The sequence below is a fragment of the Erinaceus europaeus genome, chromosome 10 (assembly GCF_950295315.1).
Source record: "Erinaceus europaeus chromosome 10, mEriEur2.1, whole genome shotgun sequence".
Taxonomy (NCBI): Eukaryota; Metazoa; Chordata; class Mammalia; order Eulipotyphla; family Erinaceidae; genus Erinaceus; species Erinaceus europaeus.
The window spans coordinates 83,468,493-83,490,396 of record NC_080171.1 but is presented as its reverse complement, the minus strand read 5'-3'; the positions used below and the strand labels follow the sequence as shown (position 1 = coordinate 83,490,396).

Sequence of the window (21,904 nt, the reverse complement as noted above, 5' to 3'; positions counted from 1 at the left end):
CCAAAGACTATCCTAAGATTGAATAAGTTCATTGATCTCAGGACAGTGGCCAACTCAAAGGAAGTGTTGAATAAATAATAATCTTTATTACATGTTAGGGTGCACATATGCCGGTACTCGAGTAGACACACACACACACACACACGCACACACAAACTATGGATGTGACCTGTCACTGATGTTCCATTAAATTAAACTAATTGGGGAGTAGAAGTCAGTGCCTCACACTGTTTGCTTAAGTGATTGGTCAACAGAGACAAGAAAGACACTTTCCTTTTATAGATGATTATGTGGTAGAGAGAAGAGGACCCACAGCGTAATTTAAAGGATAATTCAAGGAAGTCTGGTCTGTGAATTCTGTCCAAATGTTCATCTTTCAGAATCTCAGTATCCAATCTGTGCCTGGGGAATGAGCCCTCATGAGGATTAAAAAGAAAGAATTTGGCAGCACTTTACACAGTGATGATGCAAACGTGGTTTCCATTTCCCAGTCTGCAAGCAATACTGCACACCTCCCAATCCTTTACTTTCACTTCCAGAAGCAGCACACTCCCCAGACTGGGACATCTGGCAGACTTCCAGCCCAGAAAACAGGTATATTTTAATTTGCTCCACCCACTGACTTGAAGAATTTTTCTTCTCCTCCTCCAGGGACTTTCCTAACTTCCTTCTGTAAATGAAGGAAAGAGCACATGAGCACACTGTACATAGATATGCTTGGGAAAGCTCTCTTGTCTTCCTTTTTTTTCCCCCTTATATCAAACTTGGTTTCTGTTGTAGGCGGTGCATTCCCTAGCTGGGCGGGGTGCAGTATGTTGTGGAGGGGGCCGGGAGAGGAACAAGGGGGAGGAGTAGGCAGTACTTAATTCATCCCAGTGTGAGTCTGAGACTTCTATTTAATGGGGGGTCTCTCTGTCCAGGAGGTGTCAGAGACGTCTCCAGGTCCAGCAGGAGCATGGCAAAGAATCTGGGACTGGACTTTGAGGAGACTTTCAGCATGGAAATGCTGCCAGAGCAAGGCAGCCTCAGGCCCCAGGCTAGAGCTGGGCTAGCAGCCAGGAGCAGCAGCAGTGGCATGCACTGGGCTCTTACCTGCTGCCTGGTGGCACTCCCCATCCTGATAGGACTTACCACCTATCTGCTCATTTGCCAGCTCAGAGTCCAAGGCGAGGTCTGTATGTTCCAGGTAAGCAGGAGTCTGTGCTGATCAACTTGGAGACGGGAGTGAGGATTTGGGATCTGCAGGAGATCGGCAGACCTGCTGTAGGCTCCTCATCTCCACTGCAGCTCTGGATGGTGGACACTTAGCCATCAAGAGTCCTTGCTTCAATATTCAAAGAAACCGTAGAATGTGAGATGTGGGAAGATCCAATTTGGTATTTATTGTCACTAATTTTGTGGAATTACTTATCCTGTTTCATGTTTTGATAAGAAGAAACTCAAATCACCTATGTCTTGGATAATTATAAACATAGTATACTAATAATTTGAAATATCCTTTGCTTTAAAAACTTTTAAATTACACAATTAACACATAGTCATTAAATAAATAGAAAGCCTAGAGAAGAAAAAAAGATAATTATCTCTATCTCATAACTATTAAGTGGACATTAAAAAATTTGAAGCACATAATTCCACAGGTTTTTTTTAATAAGATGAAGCCTAATGATATGTTATAAATTTATGTATTGTTAAAAATTCATAGTTGGCAAGACTAGAAGTGTTTGCTTTATTTTACTGTGCATGTATCTGCTATATTCTATCTAATCAACCGCCTTTCTTCGGGTTAAAAATATTTTTCAAAGCTTAAAATGAGCCTCTTCTCTGTCTACTTTCTTGGGTCTTGTTGGTGTTTGGAGCTTGGGAAGAGATTGTTTACCCAAAGGAAATAGGGTCTAAGGAGGGATGTAGTAGGGTGGGTACAGGGACAAATGTGCAAATCTACATTAGAACCATCGGAACTATATCTTTAAGTCTGGGAAATGTGCTGTTCAAGTGGTACACTTACAAAAAAATCCCTGCATAATTTTTGATGAACAATTTCATTTTAGTTCAAAGTACTAAATCCCAGAGCAGAAAACAGGTTTTCCTTTTAGGTTAATTGGACACCTGCCTTGTATGCAGTGCTGATCAGCTTCAAGGCAGAATCACTGCATGTGGACCATGGTTAATATAAAACTCTCAGTAGTGCAAAGAACCGCCAGGATCAGTAAGCAGACCATGATTCAAGCAGCAACCATCACTCAGAAAATGTGGAAATATGTAGACAACCGGAAATGTTGTTCTTATTAGAGAATTTCAGGGCACAGAGGTCAGGTTGTGACTTCCAGGCCAGCTGGGGGCTGGCTATTAAGAAGCCAGACTGCAGTATCCAGTGCAGTGTGTTCTGTCACTCTCTCTTAATCCAGAAGGAGCTAATCATAATTGTATGAGGTCTTACAGACTTCCAGTCACTTGAGCTTTCTTGGGTGCTTGCAGGAAGCACTCTCTCTACCCCAGTATCTGAAATCCCTTGCTTTGGCAGAAGCTAGAGAATGCCATAGCTAATCTAGGAAACCAAGGAGAATGCTACAATGCAGTGAGGTGCCCATCAGTAGAAGCTCAAGCAATGTTGAGCACCTTCCTCCTTCCCTCCCTCTCAAAGTCTTTTTATTTAACTTTTTAAAATAATAATAATTAGTCCTGGAGTGATAAAATTGAACATGTACAAGGCCCTGACTTCGCATTATTCATAATAATGACAATAATAGTTGACTAAATGAACAAATAAAGCTCAATTTTATTTTCTGTGAGAAGACATTCTTCCCAAGGGAAGAAATCTATGTTATTATGAACTTATCTAGAGACGTTCAAGGCATTTATTTTGCAGGTGGAGATTCTGCTCTACCTACCCAATGTCAAATTTTCATAATTAGCTATCTCCTTGCTACAGACTAGATATTTGTGCTCCATTATGGCAGAGCCCTCATGTGACCTCAGATACAGAGCATCTCAAGCTGGTGGCATGTTAAAGAGGACACAGAGTTACAAAGAGACTTAAAGAAAGGTACCTGTCAAAATGCAGAGAGATGACAGAGAAGGCAAGGACCAGAGGCATACTAGGATTAGCAGTAGTGGGAAGCCTGTCACCATTGGCCTGAGGAAACAAATGAAGGAATAAGTTTAAAGAATACAAAGGATTAGAAAACCAAGTTTATTAGAGCTAAAATAGAACTTTCTTTTTTTTTTTAAATAATTTATTTCTTTATTGGGGGAACCTGAAATGGAATTGGAGTATTACACCAAAGTAAAATAGAGCAAGACTGTTCAAAAGTTGAGGAGGGTGGGGAATCAGGGAGGAGGTAGGAAGGGAAAAGAAAATATCTGGCCACCTGCTTGCACCCTCTGATCCTACTGACCAGACCCACTGAAAGGCCAGGTTCAAAGGAGTTAGAGAGCAAGTATTGCAGAGAGGTCAATCTCCCAGAGTCTCCAAGGGCAGAGAATGGATCTGGAGTAGTGAACAGGAAACATCTAACTCAGAGAGACGGAAGAAAACAGGATTTAGAGAGGAACGACCAGATCAAAGAGTACAGCTTGAGTGGACATAGCAATGAAATAATTTAGACAGATGAATCCCAGCTCTGGTGATGTGAAAATAAGTGTGTGGCTTCATGTCACTGATCCAATGTCCTATTCTATCAAGACAGAGTATTAGTAGCTATTGCAGCACAAATAAAACATGTGCTAGGAAATGTGGGAAGGGTCATAGGCACCAGGCAGTTACTGAGAGAACTTGATCTTGGCAGTCTGAATGTGAGTCACTTGAGGAATTAAGACTTTATCAACAAGAAGTACTATGGAATTCTTGATGTCACCCAAACTCAGCTTTGGAAGTAGGAGTTGTTGGGGATGGGGGGGGTGGCTAAGAAACCTGCAATGCTATGTCCAGAACCAAGCAACCAGTCTTGCTATCTACTGAGTCTTACTCCTGTGCTAACATCCCAGTGAAGAATATCAAATAACAATTATTATCTCATTCTTAGAACTGCTTGCCTAGGACTCCTGGGCCAGGGATAAATTAAGCCTGCCCCTTCCACTCCTTTTTTTTTCCAAGGAAGAAAATATGGAACAGAGAGGTAGCATAGGGGAGGGGGGGAAATGCATCTAAAAAAAAAATCTGCCAAACTGAAAATCTTCTCCCCCAAAGTAGCAAAGGAAGAAAATATTCCCATTGCTGAAGAAGCATTAACCTAGGTATGGTGTGAACACTGAGATTTTATATTTGCATGTTTGCATTTCAGGGAGATAGCTCTTAAGACCTTAAGAAATAAAAATCTCTCTGGTCTTCAAATGGGATTTAGATAACTCTAAAAATGAGTAGCATTGAATTTGTGAATTTTCTGTAGTAAATGTTCTGTGGGAATAGAAAACTCCCCCCCCCCTCTCTCTCTCTCTTTACCAGAGTGCAATTGCTCAGATCTGGTTTGTGGGTTTGTGGCTTCTGATGGTGCATGGTATTGAATGAACCCAGGACGTCAGGGCCTCAGGCATGTCTTTTGCATAAAGATTATGCTATCTCTCCTACCTAAGTATCTTATTTTTAATTTGGTTTTGTCCTTACAATCTCAGCCCCACCTTTAAGTAAGACCTATACCCAGAAATGCAACCCACACCTGTCTTCCCAGAGTCTATAGCATTTCATAAGCCACACAAATACAAAAGCTCAATATGATTCGCATAAGTAAACTCCCCCAGACTCACCCAGAAGCAAAGAACAAATAACCAACTCCTCCTCTTCCCTTCCCATCCCAACCTTGTTTCCTTGTCATGCTCCCTCCCCCAACCCCACAGTCCCCCACCCCCCATCTGCCCAACAGTCTTCAGCTAGATGATTCTTGAAATCTAAGCTAGCTTTTTGTTCCTATGATGACCCAACTGGAGCACAAGAATTAAGAGAAAGAGATCACTCAGCACTTCAAATATGTTCCCAGCCCTGAAAAGCAAACCCAGAAGCAGATAAGCAAAAGACAATAGTCTCACAGTATTAATCCTAACTCACACAAGGTGCTCTCACACACATGAGGCAACTGGAATTGACATCAAACCAGAGACACAATGAGGGGTGAGCAGTTGTATTTGACAGAACTTGAATGAAGTAAGAGCTTATGTGAGGAGCCAAATTTATTAGGCTGGGAGGTGGGAGAGTGAGGTCTCAGGGCTGACAGATCAAGTCTCCAAGTCTTTTGTGCTGCCTCCCAAACTCCTTCTTTCTACTCAAAATCATCTTTTCTGAACATGAAAAGCATTTTCCATGTGTCTTTTTTTTTATAGACAAATGAATAGATCACCCCCATGTTGGGAAGGGGGAGGAAACAAGAGTAATAGTAAAACAAATTCTATAAAGCCCAGCTGGTCTCAATTCACCACAGAAGAGCCAAAGTTCTTCTTTGAAAACCTCTAGATTGTATCATAGTCTTATCCTGTCTCTGTGGCCTGATTTTGTAACACTTTCCCTTCTCACACTGCCCCCATCAGTGTCCACTAGCTCTCCCCCTTTCTCCCAGGAACTCTGAAGGCTCTCCAGGAACTCTGAAGGCTCTCCAGCTCCTGATATTTACCTAGCTGTTCGCTCTGCCAGGTCTGCTTTGCCAGATTTCCTCATTCTACCTTGTAATAGCCACAGGAAATTGGCATCACTAATATATTTCTCCATCAGTCCAGAGAGAAATTGAAGGTTTGAGGCTTCAGTGTTGAAAGGGGATTGAATATAAGAAAATGGACAAAGTACAGAACTCCAGTGAGTTTCCATTTTCCCATAGCATTTATCCAACTCAAGTGTCCTGAGAATTATAAATTGTCTCCATAAAACCTCTAGCAAGGACCAACAATGTGAATATTAGTTGGTGGCTATCTCTCCCCTCCCCATAAGGCAGGAGGGGAGAACATTGGCTGTAGGCTGTATGTGGCCCACAGAATCATTTTGTCTGACCCTTCCATGGCAACCACAGGTGGAACTCAAATTTGAATAAATTTAAGAATTTTTTCATAACAATACTAAATGTTAATTCTTAAGTTGATGATTTTTTAGGCCTTTCACCTCTCTCTCTCTTTCTCTCTCTTCTTCAAAAAATATGCATAATAGAAGACAGGCAGTAAATGATTGAGGGCCTATCCATAGTGCTTTTTTTTCCTGTTTTGTTTTGTGCACAATGTTATAGTAAGGGTAATACTTTGAATAAAAGTACTTTTCTGTACTTTATTATTTTCACAAGTTGACAACTTTTTATGATCCAAAATTATGTTGTAAATATCCAAATGGCCCTGGCAGGGGGAAAAAACACTGTCCTCCACCCCTACTAAACAGAATAAACTACTTGACAGGCTTTTAGAAATTAACAGATGAAATGTCCTTAGCCTAGGGGTCAGCAATGTGACCCAGGGGTCAAATCAAGTTCAGTGCCTCTTTTTGTAAAGGTTTCATTGGGACATAGCCATATCCATTCACTTACAAACTCTAGTTGCTACCATGTTTCAAGAAAATTGAGTAGTTGTGTAGAAGATCCTATGGTCTGCAACTAATATGTACTATCTGGTCCTATAAAGCAAAAGTCTGCCAACCTTTGACCTAGCCTGAGTTTCTCATTTTACAGTTGTGAGAAAGGAGGGTCAGAAATGGGAAGGTAATTTTCAGGACCACAGAGTAAATCGAAAGCAGAGTCAGTACTAAGATTATTTTCCTTTGGTTGCTCAGCCTCATTCTTCCAGAAAACAAAATTGACATAATCTTTCCTGTGTCCCCAAACCAGACACTGGAAAAGCATCAGAAGTGGTAATGTTGCCGATTTTTATTAGCAGCAATAAAACAATTACTGGGATTGTAATTTTTAAAAAAATAATATTGATAACCTAGAGTCTTTCTTCTGTGGCTGTATATTGGAAGATTCAATGCAACAAATTCAGAGCCCAGGTAAATTTCAGAGCAGAAATCAGCATTTGATTTGAAAAGATTTGAGGGCCATCAAAATACCACACATGGGCAATACACTGCTTTGCCATTTGTGAGACTAGCGTTCAAGTACAGACCCTACTACATTTGAGGCAGTTTTTGTATTGTGACCTCTTTCACTCTCTCTTACTATGTTTGTCTCTGTCTCAATATATCTGAAAAAGTCATCCCACAGCAATGAATTCCCAAACAATGACAAAAGAAAGAAAATTTTAAAAGGAAAGAAGGGGCTGAGTGGTGGTACCTGGTTGAGTGGGCATGTGACAATGCATAAGAACTTGGGTGTGAGCCCCCAGTCCCCACCTGCATGGAGAAAGCTTTGTAAGTGGTAAAGCAGTGCTGCAGATATTTGTCCATCTCCCTCCTTCTATACTTCTCCCTATTCTCTCAATTTCTGGTTGTCTCTATTCAATAAATAAAGATTATAAAATTTAAATTGAAAAAAGGAAAGGAAATGTCTAACAACATGTAAACACTGGAACACTTCATTTTCTGGAGAGAAAAAAAAATAAGAATGGCACTCACTCACATATTAATGTGTTAAAATGCAAAGCAACTCATAACTCTGGTAATATCCAAGTAGAGGAACCAAGTAGCTGGATGACAATTTAAAAGAGGACACACTTTTTGACTTATACGCTTTGTATAGAATGTATATTATTTGTTTTTTTTTTAAAAAGTGTATAGACAGTAAAATGGCCTAGGATATTTGGAATTTTGGATAATATCAGGTAGTTTTTATGTTGGAAAAATCATACATAAAAAATTCAATTCAATAAAATTCAGCTCTAGCTTAAAGTTTTAGTTTAATCATTCTAGCTAGCTTCTGTGGGCATCAGATTCCTATGAATGAAATAGAATGTTTAGAAATAAAGTATTAAAAGTATCTGGTAGTTAACAGGGATTAGTAAATGATAATTCTTACTCTTATGACCAGAGAACTTCCTTGTTTGTGGAAATTACATCAGAGATTATAGCTTCACTCTCCTACTCTAAAGTTTGCCCTTTTGAAGCCAGAGAGCAGACTTTTGTGTTGGCCTTCTCTTGGCCTTTCATGTCTATGAGTTTCCCCATGCCTCCCACTCCTCCCTGGTTTTGTCCCTACAACCCAATCCAACCTCCAATGCATTCTTTACTCAGCTGTCCTTGATCATGAGCTGGGCCTTTGTTAGATGCTATGTGGACTCCACTGTCCTAAGGAAGTGTCTATAAGTCTCTTGAAACCTGGCCTCCATCTCTCACCTCTCTAGCACACCCTGGGTCAGTGCTAGATCAGAATATATCACACAGACTCAGTTCCAAGTTTGGCACAGGATAAGAACTCAGTATAATACTAAGCAATAAACTGTGAGAAGCCATAGGAGGTATTACTTCCCAGGGCCATACCACTAGCCTGTGTCTATTCTTTTTCAGTTTCTACTTTTAGAATCATCTGCATATACTTTTGCAACTTCTCTTTGGTTTACTCCAATCTCATTTCCTCTCTCTCCCTCTCCCTCTCTCTCTAAATCCTGCAAGACTCCCCACTCTTGCTTCCTGCTCCCCTCTCAAGCACCTGCATGCCCTTGAGATACTCTAATCTCTATGGTAATGCCAGCTCAGGCTTCCAACTTGAGGGATAGTCATGCCTCCATGTCACAACTATGACTTTAAGCAAGTCATTATGACTTCTTTTTTAATGAGGGAGAGAGAGAGAGACCAGAGCACTGCTCAGCTCCAGTTTATGGTAGTGCTAGGGATTGAACCTGAGACGTCAGAGCTTCAGGAATGAAAGTCTTCTGCACAACCATTATGCTATCTTCCCAGCCTCTAAGCAACTCATTATGAATCACACTCACTTCTAACCTTTTTCATTTTTAGGATTTTGACAACAGGAAATGAAATCATACAAATAAAGTCCCTAGTGTAATATATAGAATATGAGACACATGCTTCCTGTATACATCATCTCTAATATTTCTTCAAATCACACAGTAAGGAAAATTCTACTTGCACCTCCATTTGAAAGATGATGAAGCTGAGGCTTAAAAAAAGTAAAATAATGGGGAGGGGGTGGTAGCACACCAGGTTAAGCACACATAGTACAAAGTGCAAGGACAAGCACAGGGATCTAGGTTCAAGCCCCCAGCTCCCCACCTGTGTGGGTGTGTGGAGGGGGTGTTTCATGAGCAGTGAAACAGGTCTGCAGATGTCTATCTTTCTCCCTTTATATTTCCCCTCTCTTCTCAATTTCTCACTATTCTTTCCAATAAAATGAATAAAATGGCTGCCAGGAACAGTGGATTCACAGTGCCGGCACTGATCCCCAGAGGAAGAGAGGGAGAGAGAGGGAGAGAGAAGGAAAAAGAAAACAAAACCAAAAAAGGTAAAATAATGTGCACAAAGTCACAGAGTATGATATTGGGATTCAAATATGCTTAGATATTCCTCATAACTACTGTGCCAGTCTGCCTCTGGGTAGAAGAACAAATCATTTACCTGATATCCAGAAAAGTGCCAGTCACATAGAAAGTGCTCCTCCAATGTTATTCCCCTCCCTCCTTACCTGAATGCACCTCACTGTACCTGACCTACAAAAGGCATTCATTGAGTATTTTCTGAATGGAGAGGGCATGGAAGGATGTACAAAGTACCTGATTTCCCTAAGGCTATATACTCTGTCTATAAAACAGGAAGCTTAATGTACTTTAGTTAGAGCACTATTCTGAGAACTCTGAAGATATTTTTTAAAAGCTGTTCCTAGGGGCCAGGTGGTGGCACAACTGGTTGAGCACACATGTTGCAGTGCTCAAGGACCCAGGTTTGAGCCCCCAGTCCCCACCTGCAGGGGGAAAGCTTTGCAAGTGGTGAAGCAGTGTTGCAGGTATCTCTCTACCTCTTTCCCTCTCTATCACTCCCTTCCCTCTCAATTTATCACTGTCTCTATCTAATTAATAAATAAATAAAGATAATGCAAACAAAGACATAATTTTTTAAAAGGCTATTCCTGTAATGTAGATGCTCAACAGATATACCTTTCCTACTTACTACTTTTTGAGTGAGCCTCTTTATCTCATCTGAGTTGCTTCCTCTATCAAAGTAAGATAGTGGTATTCCCCATTCACTTGTTGTTTGGAGAAAACAGTTGAAATGAAAGTACTTTATGGATTGTAAGGCCCTGAGCACTCCATGACAGGTCCCCTGATACAGCCTCTGGAAGTCTTAGTACATCTGGAAGAGAAGTCCAACTCATTCCAAAGCTTAGGCTGTGCCTAAGGGCAGAGAAACCAGAGATAGGAAGGTGCAAGCAAGCTGTGGGTATGAAGCCCAAATATCCACTGCAGCACACTTCTGGTGATTCCAGGATCCATTCTTTCATCTGTTGATATAAGCACGTACATCACTCGGTACCCAGTCATCAAGTTCTTATGCCCATGTCCTAACTGGACAGAACATGCACTGGTTATGGGAGGTCATTGCTGTACCAACTTCCTGAATGGTGACCAGCAGCAACAAACTTGAGTTTTGAAATGCATTCTATCCCTCAAACTTTTTTGATTCTGAAAAAGGCAGACATCCAGAGACAATCTATAAACTGTAGAAAATTCTACCATTGGGAGAAGGGGAAAGTCATCTAGCAGTTCTAGATTAGGTTCCAAATCTGTTGTTGATCAAGAGACACAAAGATAGCTTCTGTTTACCATTGAAATGATGAGACCAAAAGGAAGGTAAGTTCAAAACCAAAAATACACACTTCTAGCATTAATTGAATTCAAAGAAGGAAAAATTGGAGTTGGGGTGATTTTCATACCTGAAATCACAGGTTCCAGAAATCACAGGTTCAATCCCCAGCACCACCAGAGCTGATTGGTGCATTGATAGATGATAGATAGATAGATAGATAGATAGATAGATAGATAGATAGATAGATATAGTCTATCTGTGATCTATCTCTATCTTTAAAAATAAAAATAAATAAGAAAAATTATTTGACTATCACTTTATGTATATGCTTTTTTTTACCACTGGGAGAAAAAGTGAAGTCTGCTTGTATTGATGAGGAAACTGCCTCACTGTGATTAGGTGTCATGCTAAAGTAAGACAGACCACTAGGAAATAATAGAGCTGGGATTTTCACATTATCTCAGTTGCAAATACCACATAATTTGTGCTACTCTGAACATAGCATATAAAGCCATGCCTGGCACACATTTAAGAATGAGGGGAAAAAGTGGTCTTAGAATAAAACATCCCCTAGGCTGCTTTGATCCTTGTGCAAGTACAAACAGAGATAGCAAGGGGGAAAGCCGAGGAGATAAAACGTTTACATATTTCCCCAAGGATTGTTGAAAGTATATTATGGGTCATAAGACATTTATACCTTTGCACCTACATCATTTATGACAGGAAAAAATTGATATGCTATATCTTTCTGTTTGTGAATATAGAAGAGTATGACTAGGAAACATTAGAGAAAAGCTAAGCAGATTATTGATGAAAATACACTCAGGGAATTTTTGCTGGGGAAATACCAACATAAGGATCTAAAAGAAACCTCCCTTAAGTTGGATCATGCATTGTGTACTCAATTACTGTTTGTGGGATTCTTGATATGAGCCAAAATCTGATCTGTATGCATATAAAGGTTCAGATCCCCATACTCCATTTATTCTTTAACCTTGACTAACAAAGGCTGTGGGAAAGTGATGGCAAACCATCCCTTGAGAGCAGCTGGATAATAATATGAGGAATAAACAAAAACAAGGGCTGGGTGGTGATGCACCTGGTTGAGCATATATTTTTATTCTTTCTAATTTTTATTTATAGAAAGGAAACACTGACAAAAACAATAGGATAAGAGGGGTGTGTTTTAATGTGCAATGGCCTAGGTTCAAGCCTCAGTCCCCAGCTGCAGGAGGAAGCTTCATAAGTAGTGAAGCAGTGCTATGGGTATCTCTCTGTCTCTCTCTCTCTCCCTCTCTGTCTCCCCCTTCCTCTTAGTTACTGTCTGTCCTGATCCAATAAATAAGGAATAAACAAAAGCACAATATAGGACCACTGAACCCTCAACTAATCATCTCCTCTTTAAACAAGAAAATCAAACAAGAATGAAGATTCCCTATCCTACAAAAACTAGATAGGAAAGCACCAGCTTTTTTTTTTTTTTTTTTTTTTGCTTGGGCTAAGAATGTGGATATATACAGATTACCACTGTCCACAAAGGTATATGTCCATAGCATACAATATTGTCTTTTATGGATCTGACTCCAAACAAGGCCTGGCCATTGTCTATAAACATTTCTAGATCCATACAAATATAATCCAAAGAAAGTCTCATGAAAATCTTGAGTCAGTAGTACTTAAAGATCATGATTTATGCACCTCTACATAAAGAAAACATTTTTAACTTAAACTGAAATTTAAAACATTCTTAGTTTTTGCAGTTGGAATACTCTAGCTAAAGTCACTAATAGTGAACCTTATTCCCGCTTTCTCATTTCCTCTCTCTCTCTCTCTCTCCTCTCTCTCTCTCACTCCCTCCCTCCCTCTATTTCTCTCTCCTTTCTCTTCCATTCTGCTGGCTGCTTATCAGAGTATCATGCTCATTGACTACTTCAATGGAAGTGCTATATTATGTCTGAGGGACCAAGAATGTTGTAGTGAGCAAGAAAGAGAAGATCCTTCCATGTTATGTCTCTAACTTGAATTCTAGCAGTAAAAGTATAAGCATCCTAATAAGTAACATCACTTAGGAAAATGAGTGTAAATGCTTAGGAGGGAAAAAAATTCACTCCTGGTTCACAGCCAGTGGTTTAAGAAAGCATTTAAAGGGGAATGCATCATATTTCCAGAGGGGCTATTGGACTCCTGTCTATTTAGATTTGGAAACTAATATTACAGTGACCAGTATCCCTGAGGGATCATTATCGCTCTAATGCCACTAGACTAATCCAGAAATTATGGAACTGAGTCACATTTGGCAGAGTTAAGACATTTTATTGGCCTGATATTGCCCAACAACCATATTGAGAGCAAGCATCTAGCCAATTCAGATGTATAAGCTTTTCCCCAAATGAGCTATTGTTTTATCCTCTCAAATACTGTCTTCATTCATTCCAGTTTTCTTTTGCAATGATCTTTCTCCCAAAACAATAGTAACAAAGAGAAGCAACCCCTGGAGGATTTGGATGTTCTTCTTAGAAAGAGAATCCCAGATGATATTCTTGAGGACTCTTGGAATGTGGTAGTCTTTAGCCTGCCAGTTGGCACTATCAGAGCCTCCTGATGTTCAGTAGCATTTTGAACCATTAAAATTCATCCACACATTAAAATAAAAGATGTGCCCAAGTTATAGAAACCCAGCAACACAAATAGGTCAATGTGTTCACTTCCCAAATATATTCTAGTAATAACAGAACTCTTGCCAAAAGCAATGCTATAAACCTAGCAGAGTGTCCACATATCCAAAAAATAAGTAGGAATTTCAAAGAGAATGCTCTACAAAGGTCTAAATGAAACAGAAGATTAACCTGGGCAGATCCCTTTTTCTATCCAGTTTCCTGTCTGGCTAAAGGATCTATTTCTGTCAGTTTTGCCTAAGACAGTAGGTAAAAATCTTTTCTTCTAGGTTGCTTCTCTATCCCCATTGCCTATCAGTTACTGACAATAGACAAGTAGTCATATCAGTTGGGTTTAGGTTTTCAAAGTCTATTTCACTCACAAACCTGTGTTAAATGCACATAATGCATTCTTTTGGCAACAGAAATTCTGGCAAATTCCTGATTGCTCACATGATCTTCTGGGCCTTTTTATGGTAGAATGATCATTATCTTTTATCACCTAACTAGTATCCAAAAGATCTCTGAAATTCAATTCAAGGCTGAGAGTATACACTGACCTTCCAACATCCATGTCCAGCAGAGATGCAATTACAGAATCCACCTCCTGCACCCCAAAAAGAAGATTGGTTCATACCCTCAGAGAGGAAGAAATGTTAGGGGTAAGATGACTGGAGGGCTCTGAACTCCAATTTCATCAGGACCTACAGAGAGAGAGAAGAGGTAAAAAGGAAGGACATTCAGAAGTAGTAACAGGTGTAAGTGCGACATAGAAAGGAAGAGGAGGCAGGACCATAGGTTAAATGCAAAATATATTTTAAAAGATAGATTGTTACAGAAATAATAGTCAACACCTAGCTGTGATTTTGGGAAAACTACTGGAGTTTTCAGAAGAGAATGAGGACACAGAACTCTGGTGGTGGGAAGGGTGTGGAATTATGCCCTTATTATCTTATAATTTTGTAAATCATTATTAAATGATGAATAAAAATTTAAAATATATATAAAATAAAATTAAATTCAGGGATAATTTTCCCCCCAACTTCCCCATTTCCAGGCCAGGTTTCTAATTTCTGCATTCTATTCCTCTCACCATGCCCTGTGCTAAAGGAAAGAACTGCTGGTACCTATTTGTCCACCTCACTAGATGAGGAGTTTATCCAGAAGATAGGTAAAATTATCTAAGGTTTGACATTCCACAGTCAACTGGCCTGGGTAAAAATCCCACTGACTACTTTTCAGGTGTAAGATGTTAGGCAAATCATCTAATATTATGAGCCCTAGTTGCAATGTGAAAACATGAATAGTACACCTCCCTGCTTAGAGTTTCCTTTTGAAATTTAAGGAAATAATTCATGTGAAGGATTAGCATAGTGCTGTCATTTACTACACAGGATCTACACATACTGCATTGCTCAGCTTCCTTAAATCATTCATTGCAATCCCCCCCCCCCTTACAACTGGAGCACAGAGGATTTGGAGGGTTATAAATAATGGTTAACAAGACTGGAGTGGCAAATTGTCACTTTAACTACCCAAATAAGTATTTGGGTCTGTGTCATGAAGACCATAAGGATTCTTCAAAAGTTTATGAGCAGAATTGCAACTCAAGAAAGTGAAGCTTTAAAGAAAAAAAAAAAAACTCTCCTCAGCTTTAAGAAAAAAATGAGCATTGATTTTTGCTACATCATGATGAATGAAATAAGCCAGAAAGAAACAACAAAGCCAGTTCTCACTCATACGTTAAATCTAAGAAACAAAACAAGGAAAAAACAGGGTGAGGCATTAATAAATATGATATTAAGTTTATCAGATTTAAGGATTCTATACCCCAGTGCTTTAGGGTGAATGGAGATAGCATTTTGGGGGGCCAGGTGGTGGCACACCTCATTAAGTGCATGTATTGCTATGCACAAGGACCGAGGTTCAAGCCTCAGGTCCCCACCTGCAGAGGGAAAGCTTGACCAGTGGTGAAACAATGCTGAAGATGTGCATCTCTCTCTCTCTCTCTCTCTCTCTCCATTTCTTTCCCTGCCTTTCAACTTCTCTTTGTTCTACCAAATAAAATTAAAAGTTAAAAAAAAGATTAAGAAAATAGAGAGAGAGAGCATTTTGGTAGTGGGGTGTGCTGACACATGTGCTGGGAAGATTAAAAAAAAAAAACTGCCCTTGTGATAATAGACTTGCCAGCATTTCCTCAATAAAAAATAAATTTAAATTTAAAAATAATAAAATTTTCTGACAAGACTAGGGGTATGAATTGAACTGTCAATGCCCATGGTCAGTGCAGAAGCAGCTACAGAAGCTAGAACTCTACCTTCTGCTCCCCATAAACAACCTTGATCCATACTCCCAGCTGGGGGAGAAGTGATAGAATGAAGATAAGAGGACTCTGCACTCCAGCTCCATCAGCACCCAAAGAGAGAGAAGGAAGAGAGGGACATATGGAGGTAGCTACGATGTTATGAGTGGCTTAGAGGGGAAGAGAGGACTGAATCAAACAAAGGGGCAACTATATATAAATGTGGGTAGATAGTTGTAGAGAAGATAGTTGGCCTATGTCTACAACTTTAGGGGAACTGTGGTGGATTGCAGTGGGGAGAGTGAAGATTCAGAACTCCGCTGGTGGGAATGGTGTGGATTCAAACCCCTGTCAATATGTAATTCTGTAATATAAAATATTTTAAAAATTAAAAAATGAGAGCAGGGCAGTGGCACAGCAGTTTAAGTGCACGCGGTGCGAAGCACAAGGGCCGGTTAGAGGCCCCAGTCCCCATCAGCAGGTGGTTGACTTCACAGGGGGTTCACTTCACAGGCTGTGAAGCCGGTCTGCAGTTGTCTATCTTTCTCTCCCCCTGTCTTTCACACCTCTCTTGATTTCTCTCTGTTCTATCCAACAGCAATGACAGCAATAACAACAACAATAATAATAACAATGACAAACAACAAGAGCAACAAAAGGGTAAAATATAATAAAAATAAAATTTTAAAAATTAAAAATTAAAAATAAATTAAATTTTCTGACACTAAACTAGGAAATGCACTAGTAAAAAGGGAAAATAAGAGGACTATTGGAAGCATGCAAGAAAACTGCATGCTGGAGGCTGTCACAAATGAAAAAAACTACAAAATATAAATATCAATGGGCTTGTGAAAGAAGAAGGAAGCAAATTCTGAGGTTGGTAACTGAGGTGAAGTAGTAGTGATGCCATTAATAAAATTAGGAAACAGAGAAAAGGGAATTGAAGAAGCATTAAAATTGAAGCATTAAAATTAAAATTGAAGCATTAAAATCAATCATTCAAAGATAATATCTCTGCCCCTCTGATAGAGGTTAGGTACTGTCATTTGGGAGTCAGAAGAATCTGACCTTCCAGGTTCTAGGAAGCACAAACCTGCTAACAGGCCTATACTTGGCAATGGCATAACTATGTCTGCATGACTACACATACATATCCAGGAGACATCCAGGAGACAAGAGACTGCACCACAAGACCACAACTACATTGCATATAGGTGTAAAAACACACATTCTCTATAGTTATGGGGATGTCTTTTCTTATATACACACAGACACACACTTGTTCATTCACAGGTAGACACATATTTTAAAATGTGAACCTAGTCATGTACTTATGGCAATATGAAGACCACAGGAGTTGTGTTACTACAAGAACTAAATCAGAAAACTTTGAGTTGAGTCAAAAATCATAAAGAAAGTGTTTTTGAAACAATATATGGTGGTGATTTTATTCCTAATCTCAGAGTTTAGTTTTGCCTCTTAACTGCATATCCAACTACTCATGCTGTCCTTTCATTTTCCATTCATTCTTTGCACTGATATATATTTTCTGATTTTGTCCTCAAACCTGTGAATTACCTAGGGTTAGGAATACTATTATTACCAGTTTACCAATAAATACATGAAAAAATCATTTTAAAAGGTGTCTTTATCAAGGTCATATCATTAATAATTGATGGAGCTGAGAGTCAAATTCAGGTCTGCTGCCTCCAAAACCAGTTATTCTTTAACAAATGGAAAATATTCAAAATAGCTTACAAACTAGAAAGGCAAAGATGAGAAAGTCTTTGTGTATCAAATGAATCCAGGGGAAAATCACTGAACCTGATGAGGAAATGTAAATAGTCATTATTTCTTTGTAGGTATCTTCTTTTTAGATCTAATACTTCAATTTTTAAATTGTGGTAAGAAAAAATGAGAAAGTGAGTGTCATTATGTGTTTGAACAATAGCAGCAATGACACTCCATTACAGTGCCCTAGGATACAGCAGGAAAAGTCTCCAGACATAATATTAAAGCTAAACTTCAAAAATAAGTATTGGTGAGAGGAGTGTCATTTGGAGTGCTTGAGGAGGATGGGAGAGGGCTTATGGACAAGAGTCTCAACAACCAAAGTATTCTCTCTGCATTTCCCTCATCTCAGAGTATCCACACAGGGTAGCAGAAGCACCTTTGGGAAAAAAAAATATATATATATATGTATTATTTTTTTTAATTTTAATTTTTATTTTTATTTTTTTATTTTATTATTTTTTAAATTTATTTATTTTATTTATTTATTCCCTTTTGTTGCACTTGTTGTTTTATTGTTGTAGTTATTATTGTTGTTGGATTATTTTTCACTTGAAAAGGAGAGTACAAGTTTACAGTTTAGCTGTTGACACATACATGCAACCTCTCATCTCCCCAAGATAGGTGTCTGGAAGAAAATCTCTCCCCCAACCTAAATTCATCATCATTTGTGGGGTCAGCAGTGCCCCCTATCCCATTTCTCTTTCCTTCCACAGAGTCCTTTACTTTGGTGCAATACACCATACCCAGTCAATGATGAAATCATATCCTTTGTCATATCTTGAATAGACCTTGCAGGTATCATACTGGGTAAGATAGATAAAAAAGAGAAGAGTGAATGCCAGATGAGTTCATTCACAGGTAGAAATTAAGAATAAGCAGCATCTTAATCAGCAGCATGTGGGTGTTGGAGTCAAAAGGACCACAGATGATCTAAACCATATCTTTCTTTCCCAACAGACTCCAAAAGCACAAGACCTAGTGCCTTCACATCAGAGAGTTTGTAAGTACTTTCATATTTGATACATTTTTGCCAGTAACAAGAGCATACATAGCAGTTCTGGCATATAGACATTTCACAGGGATAAAAATAAAAGGGAAAGTAAGGCCAATTCAGTACTGTAGCCATGTGCTTGGTGATGGTGTCTGAGCAAATAATTGCCCCAGTCTCTGTCTCAGATTACTCAGCTATAAAAATGGGTAGTGTCTGCCTCCCGGGGTTAAATCAATGATTGAATTATTTAATCCCTAGAAATGTATTAGAACAACTACTAAAACATAATAAAAACAAGCTGTGGTTTTTGTCCTTATAACCATCAATGATGTCATCTTTATCACTGAAGTCAGGATATATTTGGTCTATATAGTCACCTCTGAAAACCAAAAGTAGACTCTGAGGTCTTCTGAAAAGTGAATTGAGAATCAATGGCTCAAAGAAGGAAAGGGAACTTCCAAGACCATCTGTCCCAGTTTTATTGGGCCATCCAGATGTTGCAGTGTATATGGATAAGGTACCATGAAAAAAGCAAAAGGTCACTAGTTCCCACAAATGTAGCTAGGAGGCAGGGGGAGACAAGATAATCATCATTTGCCGGGCTAGCTTCGCTGGAGAGAGACAAGGAACTCGTGGCAGCGTGGTAATACAATTCTTTATTGATGCGGGAACACCCCAGAGTCGGGTGTGAGCATAGCGGGTTTAGGCCATGTGGAGCTAGCAAAATGGCCGCCTCCTGCTATGCACACCAGCCCTTCTCCAGGTCGGGATGCGGAAGAGAAAGGAGAGAGAGAGTGGAAACAGGAGTGACTTTTATAGGAGCATTCCAGAAGTGGCAAGTCGGGACAGAATTGGTTAGGAAAGGGCGTGAAGAAAACAAGGCACTCTGGGAAGGTAGAAAGCTCTTGTAGCAATGGTTGCCATAGTTTTTTAGCTTGCGAGAATGGGCGATACCCTGAGGGGGTAATGTGGTGGCAGAGGAGTCATTTTTAAAACAATGATATGTAAATAATGTATATGTAAACAATGATATGTAAATAATGATATGTAAATAATGATACTCGCATGGAAATATGGTGGTTTGTGGGTCCTGCCTAACTCAACCACATCTGTACAATATCCCAACATTCACTGAGTGCTAACCATCTGTTAAAATCACTAAGAGCACTCTTCCATCATGAGAGAAACTGATGCATCCATCTTAGAGATGAGAAAAAAAGAGCTTTATATGTTATATAATTTGGAAAAATCATGGGGCCAAAACTCATTTACAGTCAATAAATACTCTTTCTCTTGAGGTTCTACTATTACTATAAAGAGAAAAAGAAAAGAAAAACCTGCAAAGAGTAGTAGGCCAAGTCAAAGGAATGTAATGTTTCTGTCCAGTTGCAGGTGCCACACAATTCCCAGAATACTATGCTTGCTCCTGACACTCTCAGATTCATAAAAACCATTTTTCTCCTTTTCTTACAGACAGGACTCCTGAAGCTGGTAGAGAGAAGCCGAGAGCCCACCTAACAGGTAATTCTCTCTGCATGTTTTCAATGAGACCAGGTGCCATGAACCTCTTTTTTTTCAATGTATTTGTCAAAATTATTCAAGTAATTTACTAGTTCCAGAGATGGGCATTGGCACACCTGGTTAAGTGTTCATAGTATAGTGTACAACAACCCAGACTCAAGCCCCTGGTCCCTACCTACAGGGGGAAAGCTTCAGGAGTAGTGAAGTAGGGCTGCAGGCATCTTTCAATATCTCTCTCTCGAACTCCCCCTCCCCTCTCAGTTTTCTTTGTCTCTATCCAATAATAAATATATTTAAAAATTTAAATGCTTAAAATTTTACTAGTTCCTTTCCCCTAACTTACTAACTGGGGACACTAACCTGTCTCCAAACCAGAAATTTCACCCTTTGGTAACAGAATCTGCCCCTCTCAGATTTCAGATGTCTTCCTTCCTGGAATTCTAAAAGCTTATATCTCTTAGATGTTTTCTTTCAGATCCTACCAGCTCTCATCCTTTCTCTATGATTTATCTCTTTCATTCCACATTAAGTCACTCAGGTATAGCTTTCTTTAGACTCAGACATTCACATAATTCTGAATCTGGGGGGGAAGAAGAGAGATCCTTAATTTTTTAGCTCAAAATGAAATTATTGACTATTTGCAGTTCCACAGATTTTGTCTTAATATGAAGAAATTAAGAGCCATCTCATAAATGTCACCAATTAACCAGATTCTTAACTCTAGCACCAAAATCCCTGGCACTTCACAACTACAGCTGTGTTTCCCTCAAAGACTCCAGAGAAAAGAGTGAGGCAGTACATAAAGATGGTAATACACACATGCACACACTGAAAAACTATAGTGTTAATAAACAAGCATACTGTCCCAGATAATTTATCAGAGAATCTGTGACTGGCAGGGTCTATTCTTATTACCTAAAACACCTGACTTAACAACTCACCAAGAGAAGACTATTTTAGGTGAGTTCTGAGTGAGGAATAGGAGATGCCAAGTAACTATCATGTGCTTGCCTATAAGAATGGAAGAGATAAAGTAGTGCAGGAAAATCCTAAAACTGAGTAGAGGTGCCACCAGCATTCCTGTTTAGCTGAGTGAGAAATAGAAAAATGGGGAAGAAAATCAGGTTCTACTGAGCTCTTACCACATAGCAGTTGGATAAGCATTTTTACACCCATGATCTTATATAGAGTGTTTATCAGCTCAAAGAGATGGGGAAACTAACTTTCAGACAGCTAAATTCACTTGTTCTGAATCATGAAAGTAGGAAGATCTGAGGTTTAAGCTTAATTTTCACAACAGCACTATTGCTATTACAACATGCTTACTATTTGATATAGATAACTGCATGCCAATTTAAAAGAACTTACTCTGTCTAGAGACTAAGTGATTTTTGCTTTTGTATCATCTAAGAAATGTTTTATCTACTGCATGACCAACAAAGAAAGATAGAAATTATCAGGCAGGTAACTAGTAAAATTCTCTTCTGGACTTTGCAGAGTAGCAGAACTCTCCAGGAGCCACTTATTGCAGAGGTCAGGAGAAAATAGCACATTTTAGACATATGTCATAGTTGCAGTAGAAACCATAATCAAGTCACCATTGGGAAAGACACTAGAAAAAATCTAGGAACCAGGCTTCTAGTCAACCACTGAGTGTGAAGGTTGTTAAACATTTTTTTAGTTTTTATTTATAAAATGGATATATTAGGAGTCCAGCGGTAGCACAGCGGGTTAAGTGCACTTGGCGCAAAGCACAAGGACCAGTGGAAGGATCCCGGTTCCAGCCCCCAGTTCCCCACCTGTAGGGGAGTTGCCTCACAGGCAGTGAAACAGGTCTGCAGGTATCTGTCTTTCTCTCCCCCTCTGTCTTCCCCTCCTCTCTCTATTTCTCTCTGTCCTATCCAACAACAATTACAACAAGAATAAATACAATAAAACAAGGGCAACAAAAGGGGATAAATAAATTTTTAAAAATGGATATATTGACAAGA

At 39.3% G+C, this 21,904-nt stretch overlaps 1 protein-coding gene across 1 annotated transcript in view; it reads left to right on the top strand.

The window, feature by feature from the left end:
* The first annotated feature begins 861 nt into the window (after positions 1-861).
* TNFSF15 (TNF superfamily member 15) overlaps positions 862-21,904 on the top strand; it is a 32,924-nt gene continuing 11,881 nt past the window's right edge. Inside the window, exons 1-3 of the mRNA XM_007526756.3 lie at positions 862-1,186; positions 18,359-18,401; positions 19,866-19,913. Of these exons, the coding sequence (XP_007526818.1) occupies positions 956-1,186; positions 18,359-18,401; positions 19,866-19,913 (322 nt within the window). The 5' untranslated portion in view covers positions 862-955. The remainder of the gene's footprint in view (positions 1,187-18,358; positions 18,402-19,865; positions 19,914-21,904) is intronic.